This window comes from Pyrus communis, chromosome 3, assembly GCF_041283825.1.
Source record: "Pyrus communis isolate YQ-2024b chromosome 3, ASM4128382v1, whole genome shotgun sequence".
NCBI lineage: Eukaryota > Viridiplantae > Streptophyta > Magnoliopsida > Rosales > Rosaceae > Pyrus > Pyrus communis.
The window spans coordinates 13,769,749-13,792,415 of record NC_142567.1 but is presented as its reverse complement, the minus strand read 5'-3'; the positions used below and the strand labels follow the sequence as shown (position 1 = coordinate 13,792,415).

The following is a 22,667-nucleotide window of genomic DNA, read 5'->3' as shown; positions in this document are numbered from 1 at the left end:
TATTTAGTTGTTTTACTTGCTGTTTGTGTGTTTCTTTGTGTTTTGTGTGATTTTATGCTTGAAACATTGAGGACAATGTTTGATTTAAGTGTGGGGGGGTAACTAAGTGTTTTTGATGCAAATTCATGGGATTTTATCACCCTTTACTTATAGACTTGTTCCTTGCTGTTTTTAAGTGTTTTTAAGCAGTTTTGGTGTGTTTTAGTGTGTTTTGAAGTAAAAATCCGAAAATCACATAAAAATTTGAAAAATTTGTTTTAAAAACCCAAAAAGAGTTGTTTTCAAAGTGTTTTTGTGTGTTTGTTTTTGTTTTAGGGTACCTTCCAACACAATGATGAGGATTCGGTTTGTAATTACATGGCTGTTAAAGAGAGTGATTAACATGGATGAAAGTTTGATTTACTCTTTGTGTATGCTTGGTTGTGATTATAACTTATGACTTCACATGCAATCATAAAAAAAAAATAAAAAAATAAAAAAATAAAAAATCAGTTTTTGTAACATGCTTAAAGGAAGGAACTCAAATTAACGCTACAACCTTGTGAGACTTGAGCCTAAACGTTTATTTGGAGAGTTAGAATCTGTGCATTTTTGTTTTCTAAGTCGTTGCATGATCTCATTATTCTTTGCTTGGTTACTACTTAGAGGCGTTTCATCATTTAGTTCCAAATGCTAGAACTCATGCCCATTTCATTCAAAGCATGTTATTGATTTGCATAACACAGATTCAAGATGAAGTTGTGTAGTGACCACCACCTTAGCCATATTGCCGTGTATCCCATGTCATTTTATGTTTAAGTTAACCCACATTATCCTCACCTAACCTAGATTAGGACCATCCACACCCTTGTTCTTAAAGCTTAGTAAAGCATGATTCAAATTGAATTTCTTTCGATTTATGTTGGCAGAAAACAAGTGTGGGGGAAGTGTTCTTGTGTGAGAATTTGTGTGCCATAGGCACGGCATGAAAGAAAAGAAAAAGAAAAAAAAAAAGGCGTGAAAAGTATGAAAAAGAGTTGAAAAGTTGTGAAAAAGAATTCCAAAGTATTGTTTGTTGAAGTAAGGGTCCAAAACAATGAATTCGGCCCTAAGGAGTTGTCTAAGTCTTCCCCTTGTGTTTTAAAGTTAATTTCTGCAATCTAAATGAATTCTAAGTCTTAAGTACACTACTTTGCTTACTATTACTTAAAGAACGCTTGTTCTCCTTATCTTTTCTTTGTTAACCACTACCCCAAGCCCCGTTACAACCCTTGACTTCATTCTTGAGTGTTATGTGTTTCAATTTGTGGAGTTTGAATTTGGTATGAGCATATGGTCATTGGTTCTCGCATCTAAGTAGTAGCATTCCATTCATGAGATCATTTCTAAACATGCTTATTAACTCCATAAATTGCGTTCTTTGTTATACGTATATGTGAGCATTCGTTTTCATATTTACATCAATCTTCTCACATATAACTAGTATAGGGTGTGTAGTTAGAAAATCTGAGTGAAAATTGAGTGCATATCTTGTAAGGATTGAGCAAATTCTCTAAGGCATGTTACTACATTCAAAACATTCTTTTAATCGATTAATTGTGAACTAGTAAGTGGTGACTATGATTAAGTATGTTCTCAATTGTAAAGATGACTCAAATCTGTGGGGATGATGATTTTTAACATGTCATGTACCATTGGAAATCCCTGAGGTGAACGTTGGAAGGTTTAGGTTATGTTTTGTTTCTTTGTTTTGCTCGAGGACTAGCAAAAGCTAAGTGTGGGGGAATTTGATAGAAGCATATTTATGCGCCTTAGTTAGCTAGTTCTTATGCATTTATGTTGTGTTTTCTTACTTAATTTAGTGTTTAAAGTCATTTTCGTGTGTTTATAGGTTCATATGGCTAAGGATGCAAAAGGATGCCTTTCGGAGCCTTTTGGAGCAAATTAGAGATTGGAATGGATTGCATATGCTTAAAGCCAAGAAGATGGACGAAATTGAAGACCAAAGGAATGAAAATGAAGAACAAAGAGTTCACATTCATCACCAACACAACCATGCATCCACACATTCTTTCACCATCATTGCAGCCACATGCACTTGTTCCCCTTTCATCATTCCCTTTATTCTTTCATCATTCCATCCACTCATTCATCAAACCACTCCCATCCATTTCATCATTGCAAACATTCAAACAAACACCACACAATGCCGTGGCTCCTATCCCATTTCCAGATTTTCCCTTTGCATTTCCCCTTCATAAATCAGCCACATGCACTTTAATCATTCAATCACACCAACACACATTCAATCTCCAACCTTTCACATGCATTCCATCTTTTAATTTAATCACATGCACATTCACCTTGCCTTTGCAGAAAATCCACTTCATAACACATGCATCTTGGCAGATTTCACATGCACTCATGCACATTCACCTTAATCATTCACATAGCTTTAATCCACATGCATTTCCACCTAGATTTCCACCTCACAACCACCAGAAATCAACCAAAACCGTGCATTCCCTTTCATTTCTGTCAAAGCACATGCATTTCCACCCTTTAATCACATGCACAAACAGCCACATGCATCTCCCATCACCATTTCAGCTTTCCACCTAATTCCTAGTCATCATGTTCCCCCCATTTCACCTATAAATAAGCATGCATTGCAGCCACAAACAACACACTCTTCCATTTCAGAAAACCATCTCTCATACACATTCATTCACGCCAGAAATTCCTCCCCTCTCTCTAGCACTACCATACTTCACCATTCTTCATATTTTCTGCCCAAAAACACTCCTTACCTTCCCCTACATCCATCCCTACCCTAAACACATCCTTCTACATCATCCATAACCCCCAAAACTCACCAAAACCCCTTGTGCCGCAGCAACTAGAGGAGAAGAGGCCTAAACGTTCATACAATTCAAGATTGAGTTGTTGGAATTTTTAGGTGTACTTCGATTCTTGTTTTCAATGTTTACTTTGTTATTACTCTCTAAGTTTGTTGTAATCATGAGTGGCTAAACCCCTAATTAGTTAGGGGAAAGTTTGAAGCCATGAACATGTTTGAAATATGAATTGATTTCTTCCAATTGTGATTTGTTAATTTGTGATTGCAATTCAATTATCATGTTTATTAAAGACTTGTTTTTGTATGTTGATTAGGGATGCATACTTAATCTTCATGCATAAACTCGATGCTAGTTTATAAACGAGTTTCATCTAATCGTCACAAGTTTATAAACATGAGTAGTGAAGGTTGCTAGTCACAACCGCGTTAATTGAATTCTTGGCAAAAGTATCATGCATTCATAGTTACAATTGCCTTGTCAACACTTATAATTTCATAGAGCATAATGATCTCTCATTGTATCTCTTCTATGCATTCATGTTGAGAACCATTGGAGAATGATTTGAATTGTCGCATGCATCATCCAATTCAATAACTTAAGGAAAATTTGAGAGTTAATTAGTGCATCACGGTTAACTTGGGGTGTTGAGCATCATAGTTAATGAAAAACAATTGGAGAATCGATTCATATATAAATGTGTCATGTGTGGAGAATGGACCTCTAACTAATCCATCCATCATCTTGTTTCTCAAATTCGTTTATACAATCTGCCTAGTTTATTAATCTGTGCATTTAATTTAATTTCGTCAAAACCTTAATCCCCCTTTACTTTAGTGTCCAACTTAGTTAGAAAGTGTCTTAGTTTGTGTTTTTAAGTGTTTTGATTCAATTTGTTACACAAATTCGTCCAAATTCACCAAAGTGCTCAAAACTGCCCAGAAAGTGTTTTTAAGGCAGTTTTGAGTGTTTTGGGTGATGTTTGAGTCTTTTGGTTTGTTTTAGTGTTTTAAAGTTTAGTTTTGCATTCTTTGAGTCTAGTAAGTGTTTTATATTGTGTTCTTACGTTTTTGAGTCAATTTCACATTGATTAGCATCCCTAGTTAATCCCCGGTCTAGAACGATCCCTATTTGCTCATTTACTACAATTGTCATCCATAGGGTTTAATTTGTGTGTTTAACTATTTTCGCATCACTACACCTATATCATGAGTCCTTATCCATTTAGGTCCAGAAATCTACCCTTTACCCCTTCTAGAAGTCTAAATTCTGCCAAAAAATACCTAGTTTCTAGAAGCCCTTAATTTCTGGCGAAAATTCCCTATCCCTTTCCCTTTTGGTTTCTACAAAGACTTAACCCTTTTTCCATGGGATTGTGCAATCCTTGTCCTTCACTAAGTGTGCATAATTAGCCTATATAAACAGCCAATGCCTCACCATTTAATCCATCCACACACTCATTCATTCATTCATACTTTCATCCATCAAACACCACAATCCATTCTACACCACCCTAGTGCCGCAAGCAAGGAAGCAAGGAGAGGAGGACTTGTGCAATCTGCCATCCAAGGAGGGTTCGAAATCTTCCATTGGAGTGTGGAGAGTTTCTAGGTGTATTCTATCCTTAGTCTTAGTTCAATGTTTAAATTTAATTATCTTTGTTTTGCGAACATGAGGAACTAACTTCTTTTTAGTTAGAGGAGAATTTGAAGCCATGATTATATGTTTTATATGAATTGATTACGTCCGGTTCTTATTTCTTAAGGCATGAATGTGATTTGCTTATCTAAGTTATTAAAACTCGTTTATGTATGTGGATTGGGGGTTAACACTTAATTTGCATGCATAAACTTGATGCTAGAATATAGGGGGGTTTCACGTAATTGTTATTCACTTATATTCACAAGTAGTGGAGGTTGCTAGTCACAATCGCGTTAAGTAAATCCTTGGTATGAGTCTCATGCGTTTCATAGTGATGAATGCCTTGTCAATGCTTATAGTTTTCACAAAACTTAATGACTTTTGATATGAATCTTTGTTATGCGTCTCATATAAAGAACTTGAAAAAGATAATTTGGTTTAGATGCGTATTCCATCTAATTCAATGAAATAAGGAAAATTTGAGGGTTAGTTGTGCGATGCAACTAATTTGGGGCGTTGTCATTCATAGTCTAAAGGAGTAATAACTGGACATTGGTTCGTATGCATATATCATGTGTGGAGAAGGACCCTCTAACTAGCCTTCCACCCATTTATTTTACCTAAATTCGTTTTTCAAAAGTGTTTTCTATAAAGTTTTTGTTTTGAGTCTAAAATTCGTCAAAAACAATCCCCATGTTATTTAGTCTTCAAATTTGAGTCAAAACTTGTTTTCCTTGAGTCTTTTGAGTCTAGTCAAGTCCTATTTTCGTCCAAAACCTTTATTGAGTCTAAAACTGAGTCTTTTTGAGTATTGGTTGCTGTTTTAAGTGTCTAAAGTTAGTTTTGAGTCCAGAGTCTAGTTTAGTGTTTTTGAGTCTTATTTACATAGATTAGCATCCCTAGTTAATCCCCGGTCTAGAACGATCCCTACTTACATCTCTACTACAATTGTCACAAATAGGGTTTAATTTGTGTGTCAAGTTAATTTTCACATCAAGAGTCTAGTTTGAGTCTATTTGAGTGTTTTGGGCTCTTTTGAGTCTTTTTAAGTTGTTTTGAGTCATATAGGTCTGGGTAAGTGTTTTAAAGTTTAATTTTGTGTTTTTAAGTCAGTTTAGAGTAGATTAGCATCCCTAGTTAATCCCCGGTTAGAACAATCCCTACTTGCATTTATACTACAATTGTCACAAATAGGGTTTAATTTGTGTGTCAATATAATTTTCACACCAAATTTTGGCGCTGTTGCCGGGGATTAGTAAACTTGCTAATCCCTTGTGTTTGTGTCATGTCAAAGTGTGCCGTAAGGTCAAGAGTGTCGTGTGTTTATTTGTTCTTTCTTTTTATTTTTTCGGCACCAAGTGTTTATTTTTGTTCTATCTTTCTTTTTGTGTTTGCCGTGCTTATTCTTTGTTTTGTTTGTGTGCCGTGCCCTATTCTTTGTTTTGTGTGTGTTTGCCGTGCTTTGATAGGAGCATATTTAGGCGACTTAGTTAGCTTGTTTTCCTGCATTTATGTTGTTAGTTCGTAGTTATTTTAGTTGTTTAAGCTATTTTCGTGTGTTTTTAGGTTCACATGGCTAAGGAAGCAAAAAGGTGCATTTTGGAGCAAAATTGGACTTGGAATGGATAGCTTATGCTTGAAGCAAAAGGAATGGACGAAATTGAAGACCTAAAGGAATGGACAAGAGGATTCTAATCAAATGAGGAATCCTAGTCAAAGAAGGTTTCCGACTTGAAGTGGGAAAGTTAAGCCAATGTTTCCTATTTTGGTTTAACCTTTCCTGATCCTAAATGTCCTTAAATTCCAGCAAGTTTGAAGGAACCTTATGTATTTTAGGACACAAATAAAGCTTCCCTTACAATCTCCCATAAGTGGTTCATCTCCTTGCCGTGCAAGGGAGGTCCATTGTTGCTTATTCTAAGTCATTAAACCACATTCCTATTTCATTCTAGTTAATGCCGCACCTCACATACCTATTCCATTCCAAATCCTTGCCTAATTTCAGAAATAAAGCACATTCCCTTTTTCCTATCCTTTGCCGCAATTACCTTCCCTTTTCCCTTTTAATTTCTGACTTTATGACTCCTTTTCCTGATGGATTTGGGGTCTAAATCCTTTCCTAAACTATGTAATAAACTCTAGGGATTCTTGCTCCCAAATAAATACCTTAGCCAAACCCTTCATTCAGCCCTAATCACCCTTCCATACAATCTGCCCTCATTCACACAGAAACACATCCTTGCCGCAGCCTTCCATCAATCCTTCCACCATTCTCCTACTTCCATACCTTCACCCAAGCCTCCATACATCATCCCTAACCTTTGCCGCACGACCCTACCCTCCTAAATCCATTCACAACCCAGAAAATCATCCATAAATCACCCTAGACTCTTGTGCCGTGACTTAGCAAGGAAGAAAAGAAGAAAAACGAAGCCTTGGACGTTTGTGCATTCAAGTTGGAGTGTTGGAACGTTTTTAGGTGTAATCTATCTTTTGTTTTCAATGTTTAATTCTATTTTCCTTTGTTTTGTTGTGAACATGAGAGGCTAAACTCGTTTTAGCTAGGGGATGCTTTGAAACCATGATTACATTTATAATATGAGTTGATTAATTCCAGTTGTGATTTCACAAATTGTAAATGCAATTTACTTAACCGTTTGATGGATAACTTATTCTTGTATGTTGATTAGGGAGGCCTACTTAATTTGCATGCTTGAATTTGGTGCTAGAATATAAGGGAGTTTCACTTAATCGTCACAAACTTATATTCACAAGTAGTTAAGGTTGTTTTCACAATCATGTTAAGTAGATTCCTAGCATGAGTATCATGATGTCATAGTTACAAGTGCTTTGTCAATACTTATGATTTCCATTGAACGTAATGATCTTTGATTGTATCTCTATTATGATGTCATGTAGGGGACTTTTGAAAAATGCTTTGGGTTGTCGTATGATGTCATCCAATCCAATAACTTAAGGGAAATCTGAGGGTTAATTAGTGATGTCACAGTTAATCTGGGGTGTTGAGGTTCATGGTTTATCGGAAAAGCAACTGGAAATCAATTTATGTTTGAATGTATCATGTGTGGAGAAGTATCCCATGGCTATTTAATCATCCATTGGTTTTTCCCAAATTCGTCAAAAATCTGTTTTAAGTCCTTAATTTACTTGTTTTTCTCTTAAATTCGTCCAAAACCAAATCCCCTTTACTTACTTTTTTCAAATCTGTCTAAAAGTGTGTTTTTGAGTCTTTTGAGTGAAAAACAATTGTATTTTCGTCCAAATTAAGTCTTAGAGTCTAAATTGAGTCTTTTTTATTGTTTTGAGTTGTTTTGAGTCTTTTAAGTTTGTTTTGAGTCATACAAGTTTAGTTAAGAGTCTTTTGAGTTTGTTTACATCTTTGAGTCAATTTTCATTAGATTAGTAATCCCTCCTAATCCCCGGCCTAAAACGATCCCTACTTATATCTATACTACAATTGTCATTAAGAGGGTTTAATTTGAGTGCTATTATTTATCACATCATGCTTCTAAGAGAGTTGCTGAATTCATTTGTTTCATTGTTCTAGGTACAAGTGTATGACTCGTAGTTCTTATCCCGTTCGTGAGAATATCTTGGAGTTTGACGACGATTTTGAACGAACTTTGAGAAGAAAGAGGAAGCAACCAGAACCTAATCCACCTAGTGCTAGTTATGAGGCCGAATCTGAAGAAGAAGAAGTGGAAGAAGAAGAACAAGTCATGGCGGGGGATAATCGAACAATCAAGGCGCTTTCTGCCTCGGGATTAGATAATGCCATGCCATTATGCATTCAATACCCTAGGGCGGCCCAAGGCAAGACCGATGAGTTCGAATTGAAGTCAAGCTTGTTGCATCATATTCCCAAGTACCATGGGCTGTCCATGGAAGATCCAAACAAGCATTTGAAGGGGTTTGAAGTTGTATGCTCAAGCATGACACCCATTAACGTTGATGGGAATATTTTGAAGATGAAAGCTTTTCCATTCTCTCTTGTGGAAAAGTTTAAGTATTGGCTTTATGAATTGTCACCCGGGATCGTTACTTCTTGGGAAAGCATGAAGAGAGCATTCTTGGAGAAGTTCTTCCCTACTTCAATAGTCATTCTCTTGAGGAAGAAAATTAGCGGAATCCAACAAAGTCAAGGAGAATCTTTTCCGGCATACTATGAGCGTTTTAAAGCCCTTGTTGCATCATGTCCTCAACATCAAATGAAGGAGGAGCTTCTACTTCAATACTTCTATGAAGGCCTTCTTCCCATTGAAAGGCAAATGCTCGATGCTTCGGCGGGAGGTGCATTAGTGGACAAAACTCATATGGCAGCCAAGACCCTAATTGCAAACCGTGCTCTAAATGCACAACCATATGAAGGACTTGGGCAAAGGGACCCCCCACGGCAACAATTGCATGAGGTAAGTTCTCAATCCGACATTCAATCTCAATTAGCTAATCTTACTTCTCTTGTGTCTCAGATGGCCAAAGGAATGAAGATACAAGGACCAATTGTATGTGGTGTATGTTCTATCCAAGGACACTCTTCGGAAAGGTGCCCTCAATTGATTGAGAATAGGGGGTGGGAGAGTGCAAATGCCATTGGATTTCCAAGCCACAATCAGCCAAGGAATGATCCATATTCCAACACATACAATCCGAGTTGGAGAGACCATCCAAACTTCAAGTGGAGGGAGCCTCAACAACCTCAACAACAAGGTGGCTTTAGGCAACAACCCCCAGGGTTCTACACCAAGCCATATAACTCCAATCCAAACCAATCCCAACCTGCCCAAAATAACCAAAATACGTCTTTAGACAATGATACACTTATTAAATTACGTAGCAATTTGTCTCAGGGGCAAGAGAATCAAAACAAAGCGATGCAAAATCAAGACAAAAGGGTGGACCAGTTGGAGAAACAAATTGGGCAGATAGCGGAGTTTGTAGGACAATTCCGAGACCAAGGCAAACTACCTAGCTCAACCATCGTCAATCCAAAATGAGGTTTTGAAACCGTTAAGGCTATCACCTTGAGAAGTGGAAAGGAAGTTGGAACTAACCTCGAACCAACCAAATCAAGCCACAAAGAGGACGAAAAGCTGCTGCTCAAAGAGGAGCCATTGGACAAAGCCACGGCAAGGGTGGAACAAACCTTGCCGCAGCTCCCTATTTTCCCAAAACCGTCCCACACCACCAAGGTAAGTTCAAATTCGACTTTGTCAAGTTCTATTCCACTAAACGTGCCCTTTCCTAGCAGGGTTAGGCAATCAAAGAAGGAGGAAAGTGAAAAGGACATTATGGAAACCTTTAGGAAAGTTCAAGTCAACATTCCGCTCCTTGATGCAATCAAGCAAGTTCCTAAGTATGCCAAATTCTTAAAAGAGCTTTGCACAACGAGGAAGAGGATTTCAAACAAAGAGGTGGTCCAGGTAAGTGAAAATGTGTCTGTAGTGCTACAAAGGAAACTACCACCTAAATGCAAAGATCCGGGTAGTTTTACAATTCCTTGTGTTATTGTAAATACAAAGTTTGAACATGCTATGTTAGACTTAGGAGCTTCAATTAATGTCATGCCTTACTTAATTTATGCATCTATGAACTTAGGAGAGCTTAAAAATGATGGTGTGATTATTCAATTAGCCGATCGTTCTAATGCATATCCAAAAGGAGTTTTGGAGGATGTTTTGGTGCAGGTTAACAATTTGATTTTCCCAGTAGACTTTTATGTGCTTGACATGGAAGATTCGGCCCATTCTATCCCATTACCGATCCTCCTTGGGAGACCTTTCATGAAAACGGCCCACACCAAGATAGACGTGTTCAAGGGGACATTAACAATGGAACTTGATGGGGAAGTTATTGATTTCAAACTTTCTGAAACTATAAAATATCCTAAAGATGATCATTCTTGTTTTTCTATTGATATATTTGATTCATTGGCGCAGGATTATCTGGACTCCTTGGAGAGGGATCCCTTTGAAACGACCATTACTAAAGGAATGGGACTTAAAAACGAAGGGGCAGGAGATGATAAAACCCACGGCATGGATGTGGAATTCCATGCCGTGCCTACATGTGAAGATGAGGCCGAGATGGTTGCTACCCTTGAGTCGTTGCCACAACACTTTGGTAAGCCTCCAAACCCAATTCCAATTCCTGTTTCTACTAACAAGTTGTTACCTTCAGTGATTCAGGCACCCATTCTTGAGCTTAAACCATTGCTGGATCATTTGAAGTATGTCTATTTGGGAGAAAATGAGACGTTGCCCGTCATAGTTTCCTCATCCCTCACGGCAATGGAGGAGGAGAAATTGATTCGGGTGTTGAAAGAGCACAAAACGGCCATAGGATGGACCTTGGCCGACATCAAGGGTATTAGTCCTACAACTTGCATGCATCGCATACTTCTAGAGGAGGGGGCTAAACCAACTAGAGAGGCTCAACGCCGGCTCAACCCTCCAATGATGGAAGTTGTGAAAAATGAGATTATCAAGCTTCTTGATTGTGGGGTGATCTATCCTATCTTGGATAGCCGTTGGGTTTCACCGGTTCAAGATGTGACAAAGAAATCCGGAGTGACTGTGGTGAAGAATGCCAAGAATGAGCTTGTGCGAACCCGTATCCAAATAGGTTGGAAAGTGTGCATTGACTATAGGAAGCTCAACGCCAGCACAAGGAAAGATCACTTCCCTTTGCCATTCATTGATCAAATGCTTGAAAGGTTAGTCGGTCATTCTATTTATTGTTTTCTTGATGGTTATTCGGGATATAATCAAATTGTTATAGCTCCAGATGATCAAGAAAAGACTACTTTTACTTGTCCATTTGGTACTTTTGCTTATCGTCGAATGCCATTTGGTTTATGTAATGCACCAGCCTCCTTTCAAAGATGCATGGTAAATATCTTTTCAGATTTTGTAGAAAAGATTATTGAAATTTTCATGGATGATTTTAGCGTGTTTGGTGATTCGTTTGATGATTGTTTAGATAATCTCACATTAATCTTGAAACGATGCATTGAAACTAACCTTGTTTTAAATTGGGAAAAATGTCATTTTATGGTAAAACAAGGAATAGTTCTAGGACATATTATTTCGGCCAAGGGTATTGAAGTGGATAAATCCAAAATAGATTTTGTACGCTACTTACCCTCTCCTACTTCGGTTAGAGAGGTTCGTTCTATTCTTGGACATGCAGGATTTTACAGGCGATTCATCAAAGACTTTTCTAAGATTTCCCAACCCCTATGCCGACTTCTCCAAAAAAAGGTACCATTCAAGTTCGACGAGGAATGTGAGAAGGCCTTCAAACACCTAAAGGAGATGCTTACTTCGACCCCTATCATAGTTCCACCGGATTGGAGCCTTCATTTTGAGCTTATGTGTGAGGCCTCAGATTATGCATTAGGGGTTGTTTTAGGCCAAAGGAAGAACAAGCAGAAGCATGTCATATACTATGCATCCCGGACCCTAAATGATGCTCAATCGAACTACTCCACAACGGAAAAAGAACTTCTAGCTGTTGTTTTTGCTTTAGATAAGTTTTGTTCTTATTTACTTGGAACTAAAGTTATAATCTACTCTGATCATGCAGCGTTGAAGTACTTACTTACGAAGAAGGAGGCCAAACCAAGGCTTATTCGTTGGATGCTTCTCCTTCAAGAGTTCGATATCGAAATCCGGGACAAGAAAGGAAGTGAAAACGTGGTGGCTGACCACTTGAGCCATATGGTGCATGAGGAGGATGCCGTGCCTATCCCAGAGACATTCCTAGATGAGCAATTGCTGTCCATCGAGGTAAGTGCACCATGGTATGCCGATTTAGTGAACTATTTTATGTCTAAACAAGTTCCAAGCACCTTAAACAAGCACCAATGTGATAAACTTAAAAACGATGCATGTTTTTATGTGTGGGATGACCCATATTTGTGGAAATATTGCCCTGATCAGATTCTACGTAGGTGTGTTCATGAAACGGAGTTTAATTCAATTTTAACTTTCTGTCACACTTATGCATGTGGGTGTCATTTTGGCACTTCAAGAACATCACATAAAGTCTTAGAATATGGATTTTATTGGCCTACTATATTTAAGGATGCTAGAACTTTTTGTGTGACTTGTGATCGTTGCCAAAGAACGGGCAATATAGGTGTCAAAGACCAAATGCCGCAACATCCCATCTTTTCTATCGAAATCTTTGATGTTTGGGGCATTGATTTTATGGGTCCTTTTCCTTCATCTTATGGTTGTGTTTATATTTTACTTGCGGTTGATTATGTTTCGAAATGGGTGGAAGCTAAAGCCACCTGGACTAATGATTCCAAAGTGGTTGCAGAATTTGTGAAAACTAACATATTTGCAAGATTTGGAATGCCAAGGCTTCTTATAAGTCATGGAGGTTCTCACTTTTGTAATTGGACCATAGAGGCATTGCTCAAGAAATATAATGTCACACATAAGGTGGTAACACCTTATCATCCTCTAACAAGCGGGCAAGCCGAGGTTTCTAATAGAGAAATCAAGCAGATTTTAGAGAAGACCGTTGGGCCAACTCGGAAGGATTGGAGCTTGCGTTTGAATGACGCATTGTCGGCATATCGTACCGCCTACAAAACACCAATTGGGATGTCTCCATTTCTGCTCATTTATGGGAAACCATGCCATCTACCCGTTGAATTGGAGCATAAAGCACATTGGGTTGTAAAGACATTCAATATGGACATAGATGCCCCTGAAGGTCATAGGAAGCTTCAATTGAATGAGCTTGAGGAGATAAGGAATGAGGCTTATGAGAATGCGCGCATTTACACAGAGAAAACAAAGGCTTACCATGACAGGATGATTTGGAGCAAGACATTCTCAATTGGGCAGAAAGTGTTACTTTTCAATTCTCGCCTTCGCTTGTTCCCAGGTAAATTACGTTCTAAATGGATAGGTCCTTTTGTTATTACTAATGTCTTTCCTCATGGTGCAGTCCAAATTCAAAGTTTGAAGACGGGACATGAATTTAAAGTGAATGGACACCGGTTGAAGCCCTACTACGAGAATTTCAAGAAGCATACCGTGGAGGACATACCCCTCCATGCCGTGAGCCCTAGTGAAGATTAAAAGGAGGTATCGTCCGGCTGGAAGACGTTAAAGCAAGCGCTTCGTGGGAGGCAACCTATGTGTTCAAACGAGGAGATGATGGAACTCTAGCTCCATAACCAGATTTGCGTTCCTAAACCCTACTCTCTATTGCTTTTACTTTGCCATGCTTGTCATGTTGTTAGTTGCGTTATTTGTTTGTTTGCTTGTGAGTCTATGCTTAAAACATTGAGGACAATGTTTGGTTTAAGTGTGGGGGGGGGGGGGTAAACAAGGTGTTTTTGCATGAAAATTCGCTGGATTTTATCACCTATACTTCTAAAGCTGTTTTCACTGTTTTTAGTGTGTTTTGAAGTGTTTTTATGTGTCTTAAACCGAAAATCCGAAAATTTGAAAAAAATCAAAAAAGAGTGTTTTAAAAACCCAAAAAGTGTTGTTTTTAGAGTCGTTTTTGTTTTTATGTGTCTTAGGGTACCTTCCAACACAATGATGAGGATTTGGTTTTTAATTGCTTGACTATTAACGAAAGTTACAAACACGGATGGAAGTTTGATATGCTCTTTGGTTTATGCTTAGTTGTAGTTGACATTTACGAATTCACATGTAATCACAAAAGAAAAAAAAATCAGTTTTTGTAACATGCTTGAAGGAAGAAACTCAAACTAACGCTACAACCCTGAGAGACTTGAGCTTAAACATTCTTTGGAGAGTTATTAATCTTGATTTCTTGTTTTCTAAAGTTGTTGCATGATCTCATCATTCTTTGCTTGGTTGCTACTTAGAATGCGTTTCATCACTATAGTTCCAAATAATAGAACTCATACCCGTTTCATTCAAAGCATGAAATTGATTAGCATAGCAAATAACAAGATGAATTTGTTTAGTAGTCACCACCATAGCCAAATAGCCGAATCCACCCTTGTCATTTGTATTGTAGGATTAACCCCCTTTGAGCCTTGTTTAGCCTATTTTCTTTGTTACCCACATCCCCCTAACCTAGCCTAGAATAGGACTTCCCATACCCTTGTTCTTGAAGTATAGTGGAGCATGACTTAGAAGGAATTCCTTTTGAGTGACATTCTTGTAGAAAACAAGTGTGGGGGAAGGGATTTTGTGTGTATGTGTGTGCCAAAGTCTTAAAGGAGGCACGGGAAAAGAGAAAAAAAAAAACTTGAAAAACAAGAAAAAGAAGAAGAAAAGAAAGAAAAGGGAGTTGAAAATAAGTGAGAATGAACTCACAAGTGTTGATTGTTGAAAGAAGGGTCCAAAAAGTTTGAATTTGACCCTAAGTATTGCATGAATCTCCCATTGTGTTTAAAATGTAGTTTTCTGCATTCTAAAGGGAATTCTAAGTGTCTAATTCATTACTTTCCTCACTATTGCTTTGAGAACGGTTGTTTCCTCTATCTTTCCTTGTTAGCCAACACCTTAGCCCCGTTACAACCCTTAGACTTCTATCTTGATTGTTATGTGTTTCAATATGTGGAGTTTAAAATTGGTTTGAGCATATGGTATCTCTGGTTCTCGCGTCTAAGTAGTAGCATTCCATTCATGAGATCATATACATGTCATTGTCATAATTCCAGAAAATGCTTTCCTCGTTATAACTTATGTGAGTGTTCGTCTACATGTTTACATCAATCTTCTCACATATACCTAGTGTAGGGAGTGTAGTTAGAAAATCTATGTGAAAATAAAGAGTATATCTTGTGAGGAATTGAAGGATTCTCTAAGGCATGTTACTACATTCAAAATCATGTTTTAATTGATGAAATGCGAGCTAGTGAGTGGTAACTATGATTAAGTATATGCTTGAGGGTAGGGATTACTAAAATCTATGTGAGCGGTGATCTTTAATATGTCAAGTTGCATTGGAAATCCCTGAGATAATGTTGGAAGGTCTAGGTTGTGTTTTGGTTGTTTGTTTATTTCATTTTGCTCGAGGGCTAGCAAAAGCTAAGTGTGGGGGAATTTGATAGGAGCATATTTATGCTACTTAGTTATGTTATGTCCTTACATTTAGTGAGCTAATTACTACTTATTATAGTGTTTTAAGCTATTTTCGTTTGTTTGTAGGTCCTTGATGCGAGATTTATACGCACACAAATTAAACCCTCTTTTCGTCAAATTGTAGTATATGTATAAGTAGGGATCGTTCTGGACCGGGGATTAGGAGGGATTGTTAATCACTTGGATTTGACTCAAAAAAACGTAAAAACACAAAATAAATGTATTTCTAACTAATCTAACACTTTAAAATAAATGGGGGATTGGTTTTGGACGAAATTAAACTAAAATAGAAACTTGGAAACAAAACAGATTGTACAAACGAAATTGATGGAATAGAATGAAGAAAAACTAGTTAGAGGGTTCCTTATCCACACATGAACATAAGCATATAATTTGACTCCCAGTTATGACTTCAACAAACGATGAATGACAATGCTCCAAGTTAATTAGGTCCGCTTAAATTAACCTTCAGATTTCCCTAGATTCATTGGATTGAATGGGATACGCATTACAACCAAATTATTCCTAATCAAAGTCTCTCACATGGAATACGCATGATAGAGACATTCAACAAAGATCATTAAGTTCAACGGAAATCATAAACATTGACTAGGCATTCATAACTACGGAATACGCATGTTAATCCAGCCTAGGGTTTACTAAACACAATCGTGACTAGCGATTTTTACTACTCATGAATATAAGTTCATAACGATTAGGTGAAATTCCCTTATATCCTAGCATCAAGTCTTAGGCATGCAAATTAAGTGTCGACCCTCAACCCACATACATAAACAAGTTCTTAATCAAAACAGAAAAGTAACCCACATCTAAAGTTCATGAATTCATAACTGGAGTAAATCAAATCATAACCAACATATGTCCATGGCTTCAAATTCGCCTCTAACTAAAAAGAAAATAGTTTCACATGTTTAACATAATTGAATAACAAGTTAAATTAAACATGAAAACAGAAACAAGAAAAGAAAGAACAAATGGATGGAAAGTTAGCTACGGGGTTCATCTCCACATATGTTATACTTGCATAATAAAACGATTTCCAATTGCATTTCAACAAATCATTAATTCTCAACGCCCCGGGTCAATTAGGTCCGCTTAAATTAACCGTCAAGTTTTCCTTACGTTAATGAATTGGATGGGTTAGCGCAACGCAATTCACAACATTCTCCAAAAGTCCTTTACGTGAAAAGCACAATAAAGATACAATCAAAGATCATTACGCATCATGAAAACTTTAAGTGTTGACGAGGCATTCGTTACTATGGACTACGCATGAAACTTATGCCAAGAATTTATTTAACGCGATTGTTTATAAGCAACCTCCACTACTTGTGAATATAAGTTCGTAACTATTAGGTGAAACTCACTTATATTCTAGCGTCATATTGATGCACGAAAATTAAGCGCGCATTCTTAATAAACATTCATAAATAAGTTATCAATCAAACGGTTAAACAAATTGAACCACAACTTATGAAACGCAATTAGAATTAATCAAATCAAAATGCAAGCATAAACATATATTTCGAATCACCCCCTAGCTAAAGGGGGTTTAGTTTATTATAACTTTGAAATCAAAGAAATACCTAAACATTCCAACAACTCAAACTTGAATTGTATGAACGTTTAGGCACTCTTCTCTTCCATTCCTCATACGTACAAACAAAGAGAATTGAATTTAAACATTGAAATCAAAGAAACACCTAAACATTCCAACAACTCAAACTTGAATTGTATGAACGTTTAGGCTCTCTTCTCTTCCTCTTTATTGTAGCATAAGGTCTAGGGATAATTGGTTTTGGGGATGGAAGTGTGGAATGGAAGAGGAGTGGTGGAGAAGTGGAAGGGGAATGGAAAAATGGTGTTTGGATTATAAGGGGAGAGATGGGAAGCTCACGGCTAGGGAAGGGAGAATGTGTTTGTAATGTGTTGTGTATGAAATGAGATGTCCATGAATGAATGAATGCAAGGGTATTTATAGGAGTAGTGGAGGGAACATATGGCTATGTGATTTGTAGGTGAAGTAGGTGGATGTTGTAGGTGAAGTAGGTGGATGTTGTAGGTGAAGTAGGTGGATGATATGTTAAGTGATAAGTGATAAGTGATATGATATGTGGTTATGATATGATAAGTGGTTAAGTGGTGATGATAAGTGATAAGTGATTAAGTGATATGATATGTGGTGATGATAAGTGATAAGTGCATGTGGGTTAACTAATGAAGGAAATGCATGTGCAATGACAATGTGTTAGAATGGATGTGTGTTATGCATGGCATGATTGGGATTAGGAAAGGTTTAAATGTCCTAAAACTAAAGAGAACAAGGTTCCAACACTTTGGCTCCAATTAGGTTTTCAATTTCGTCCAACACTTTGGCTTCAAGCATAAGCTATCCGTCCTTAGCCCAAAAGTGCTCCAAAAGTCTCCAAAATGCATCTTTTTGCTCCTTTAGCCCTTTGGACCTACAAACACACGAAAATAGCTTAAAGTACTAAAATAACTAAAGAAACATAACGTAAATGTACGAGAACAAGCCATTTAAGTCGCATAAATATGCTCCTATCAAATACCCCCACACTTAGCTTTTGCTAGTCCTCGAGCAAAACAGAAAAACAAAACAAAAAGAACAAAACACAACCTACACCTTCCAACAATCGTCTCACGGATTTCCAATGCACATGACAAGTTAAAAATCATTATTCTCACAGATTTGAGCCATTTTTACACTTAAGTACATTCTTACTCATAGTCACCACATACTAGTTCACAATTAAGCATTTAAAACCATGTTTTGAATGTAGTAACATGCCTTAGAGAATTCCCTCAATTTCTTACTAGATGTACTCTCGTTTTTCACACAGATTTTCTAACTACACACCCTACACTAGGTATATGTGAGAAGATTGATGTAAACATGTAGATGAACACTCACATATGTTATAATAAGGAAAGCATTTTCTGGAGTTAATAAGCATGTTTAGATATGATCTCATGAATGGAATGCTACTACTTAGACGCGAGAACCAGTGACACCATAAGCTCATACCAAGTTCAAACTCCACAATTGAAATACATAACACTCAATATAGAAGTCAAAGGGTAGTAACGGGGCTAGGGTATTGGCTAACAATGAAAGGTGAAGGATAAACAAACATTCTTAAAGCAATAGTGAGCAAAGTATTGAATTAGGCACTTAGAATTCCCTTAAGAACGCAAAAGTCAACTTTGAACACCCAAGGGAAAATCACACAAAACTTAGGGCCATATTCAACTTTTTGGACCCTTTCTTCAACCATCAACGCTCGTGAGTTCATTCTTACTTATTTTCACTCCTTTTTTTTTTTTTTTTTGTTTTTTTCTTTTCTTCTTCTTTTTCTTTTGAATCTCAAAACATACATATAAACGTAAGAACAAACTTTTACTCCCCCACACTCATTTTCTTGCATAATGTAACTCAAAAGGAATTCATTTAAGTCATGCTCACTAAACTTTAAGAACAAGGGTATAGGAAAGTCCTACTCTAAGCTAGGTAAGGGGTGATGTGGGTAAACAAGGAATAAAGGCAAAACGAGGCTCAACGGGGTTAAAACTTACAACATATACGAAGTATGGGAAGTAAGGCTATTTGGCTATGGTGGTGGTCACTACACAACTTCTTCTTGAATATGTGTTATGCAAATCAATAACATGCTTTGAATGAAATGGGCATGAGTTCTAGCATTTGGAACTATATGATGAAACGCCTTCTAAGTAGTAACCAAGCAAAGAATAATGAGATCATGCAACGACTTTAGAAAACAAGAAATCACAGATTATACTCTCCAAAGAACGTTATAGGCTCAAGTCTCTCAGGGTTGTAGCGTTTGTTTGAGTTCCTTCCTTCAAGCATGTTACAAAAACGAATTTTTTTCTTTTATGATTGCATGTGAAGTCATACTATATAACCATAACCAAGCATATACCAAGAGTAAATCAAACTTTTCTCTATGTTTATAACTCTTTCTAACCGTCATGCAATTATAAACCAAATCCTTATCATTGTGTTGGAAGGTACCCTAAGACACAAACACACAAAAACGACTCTTAAAACAACTCTTTTTGGGTTTTTCAAAACAATTTTTCGAATTTTTATGGGATTTTCGAATTATAAAACAAAACACACTAAAACACTCTAAAACAACTTAAAAACACCTTAAAACACCAAGGAACAACATTTGAAGTTATGGGTGATAAAATCCCACGAATTTGCATTAAATATACTTAGTTACCCCCCCCCCAATACTTAAATCAAACATTGTCCTCAATGTTTTAAGCATATGGTTCACACAAAACATAAGTAAACACACAAAAAGCAACTAAACATACTAAACATGGCAGAATGTAATTAACAAAGAGAAGAGTTTAGGGACGCAAATCTGGTTATGGAGTGTAAATTCCCTCTTCTCCTTGGTGATTGTATTGAGGCATGATCTTGGTGATTCCACAGGCTTACTCTTGAACTGGTTTCCGCCCATCATTGATTTTCCTTTGTGCTACTCTTGAACTGGGCAGCAGGATTCCCTTTAGTGTCTCCCCCGAAGGTCTGAGCTTCCTCCTGCTATCTGTTTCTTTGTTCAATCTTTGCAGGAGTGGTCCCTTCTCTGGAAGTGTATCAACCGTTGAAGATGACTACTCGAGAGCAACGCTAGGTAAGCAATCAGGAATAGATTCCAGGCAGTTGGCTCCAGATCGGTAGACTGACTCCAAGTGCCGGCTGATTGCTTCTTTTACTTTGCCATGCAAGTAAGAACAAGAACAAAGAAAAAGACAGGGAAAGAGCATGATATGAGATATTTTTGCTTTTGACCTTGATGATATGAGATACCGTTGCTTTGAAGAAGCGGTGAATGAATCAGCACATGCTTCAATCCGCCGTTTTCTCCTGGGTCATATGTACTCCAGGCATCTGGTATCATCTTTGGGGAAGAAGAAAGAATTGAGTATTTCGAAAGGCTTTGCTGGGAGTGCGCCCTCAGAGGTGAGGGAGAGTTGGGCATTTTCTTCAGGTTTGCCCTGCCATAAAAGACGAAGGTCGACATATATAGAGATAATATCAAGTGGTGGTACTTTTTACCCTTGTCGACAAACGTTTTGATCCCGCAAATCCGGCTCTTTGAAATAGTGGCGCCTCTTCGATCTTTGAATACGCCTCTTCGATTTCTGAGCAGGCGCCCCTTCGATTTCTGAACGACGCCCCTTCGCTTTCTGAACGACACGTGGTAGTGCAGATGCGGCTCCTTTTGACAAAGCTGCACGCGTCTTCTGAAAAGCAGAGAAAGCGTCGCCGAACTTTGCGCTTGTCGGCTAAAGATGTGTAGATGCGATGATGGCCTCCACGTGTTTTCAGCTTTGTCAGAAATCTTTTGACAAAGTTGAACGCGTTTTCTTGAAAAGCCGAGGGGGCGTCGCCTAAATTACGCCGGAAAATCCGGCTCTTTGAATCGGTGGACGCGTCGTCTTGGCTTTTTATAGAGCTATCAATCACCCCAACACACACACTCTGAAGATTTCCCATTCCTGAAACTCGACTCCGGCCCTTTGTGAAATTTTAACTCCATCCACCCCTTCTCTTTGAACATCGTTGAAAAAAAATGGCGAACTCATCGAACCTTAGCTTAGATTTGAGTCTCAGCAGCGATCCGGTTGCGCCCCGTCAAGGTAATGTATGGCGCCCTTCTTTTTTATCTTCTAACGGTCCTCTTTCAGGTGAAGACTCTGTGATGCAGGACGCCACAACAGCTACAATAGTAGCTAAAAACCTCCTCACTCCAAAAGATAGTAGGCTGCTGTCAGGACGGTCCGATGAGTTGGCCGTTCAAGAGTCCCTCGCACTTAGTGTGAGTTCTGTGTTCAACATGGTTCAACGCCTGCTTGCTCGGTCCCGCCAAGTGGAATCGTTGATGGCAGAGGTGGAAAGACTTAAGCAAGAGATCCAGCAGCTTAAGTACGACAATAGAAGTTTGCATGTGCTTGCAAATAACTATTCGTCGGGGATGAAGAGGAAGCTTGATGAGCTGCAAGAATCTGAGGGTCGAATTCACAGTGACCGTCAAAGGCTTGCGTCTTATCTCCAGAGGCACCTTTTTCCTGGGTCATCCAGCGCTTGGCCAAGTATTGAGGCCTGGAATGCTCTAGCTCCGATGCCTCCCGCTCCGATGGCTTCCGCTCCGATGCCTCCCGCTTCTATGCCTTTCGCTTCTGCGCCTCGTAGTGGGGCTTCACGCAAACAACCTTTGTGAAGCTCCACCTTTCTCCATGTTTAGTATCTTTCTTTCTTTTTTTTTTTTCTTTTTTTTTTTTATTTTTTTTTTTTAATTTTTTTTTTATTAACATAAATAAAATCAAACGGCATGGAATTGGTCCTTGAATGGAAGGTGATACTTGAAGTGAACCGGCAGTGGTTTGAATTCTAGTGTAGGTGCCTGATTCAAAAAAAATAGCAAGTTAGTTTTAGGACATTTAAACCTTTCCTAATCCCAATCATGCCATGCATAACACACATCCATTCTAACACATTGTCATTGCACATGCATTTCCTTCATTAGTTAACCCACATGCACTTATCACTTATCATCACCACATATCATATCACTTAATCACTTATCACTTATCATCACCACTTAACCACTTATCATATCATAACCACATATCAGCCACATGCATCTCCCATCACCATTTCAGATTTCCACCAAGTTCCTAGCTGTCATGTTCCCCCCATTTCACCTATAAATAAGCATCCATTGCATTCATTCTCATTCACTCTTCCATATTCAGAAAACCATCTCATATACACATCCATTCACGCCAGAAATTCATGCTCTCTCTCTAACACAGCCATACTTCACCATTCTTCATATTTTCTGCCCAAAAACACTCCTTGCCTTCCCCTACATCCATCCCTACCCTAAACACATCATTCTACATCATCCATAACCCCCAAAACTCACCAAAACCCCTTGTGCTGCAGCAACTAAAGGAGAAGAGGCCTAAACGTTCATACAATTCAAGATTGAGTTGTTGG

The 22,667-nt window shown here is 38.0% G+C and overlaps 1 protein-coding gene across 1 annotated transcript in view; it reads left to right on the top strand.

The window, feature by feature from the left end:
• The window catches only part of LOC148697991 (uncharacterized), a 59,128-nt gene that overhangs the window by 11,128 nt on the left and 25,333 nt on the right, over window positions 1-22,667 (top strand). Inside the window, exon 3 of the mRNA XM_088690350.1 lies at window positions 9,536-10,999. Within this exon, the coding sequence (XP_088546476.1) occupies window positions 9,536-10,999 (1,464 nt within the window). The remainder of the gene's footprint in view (window positions 1-9,535; window positions 11,000-22,667) is intronic.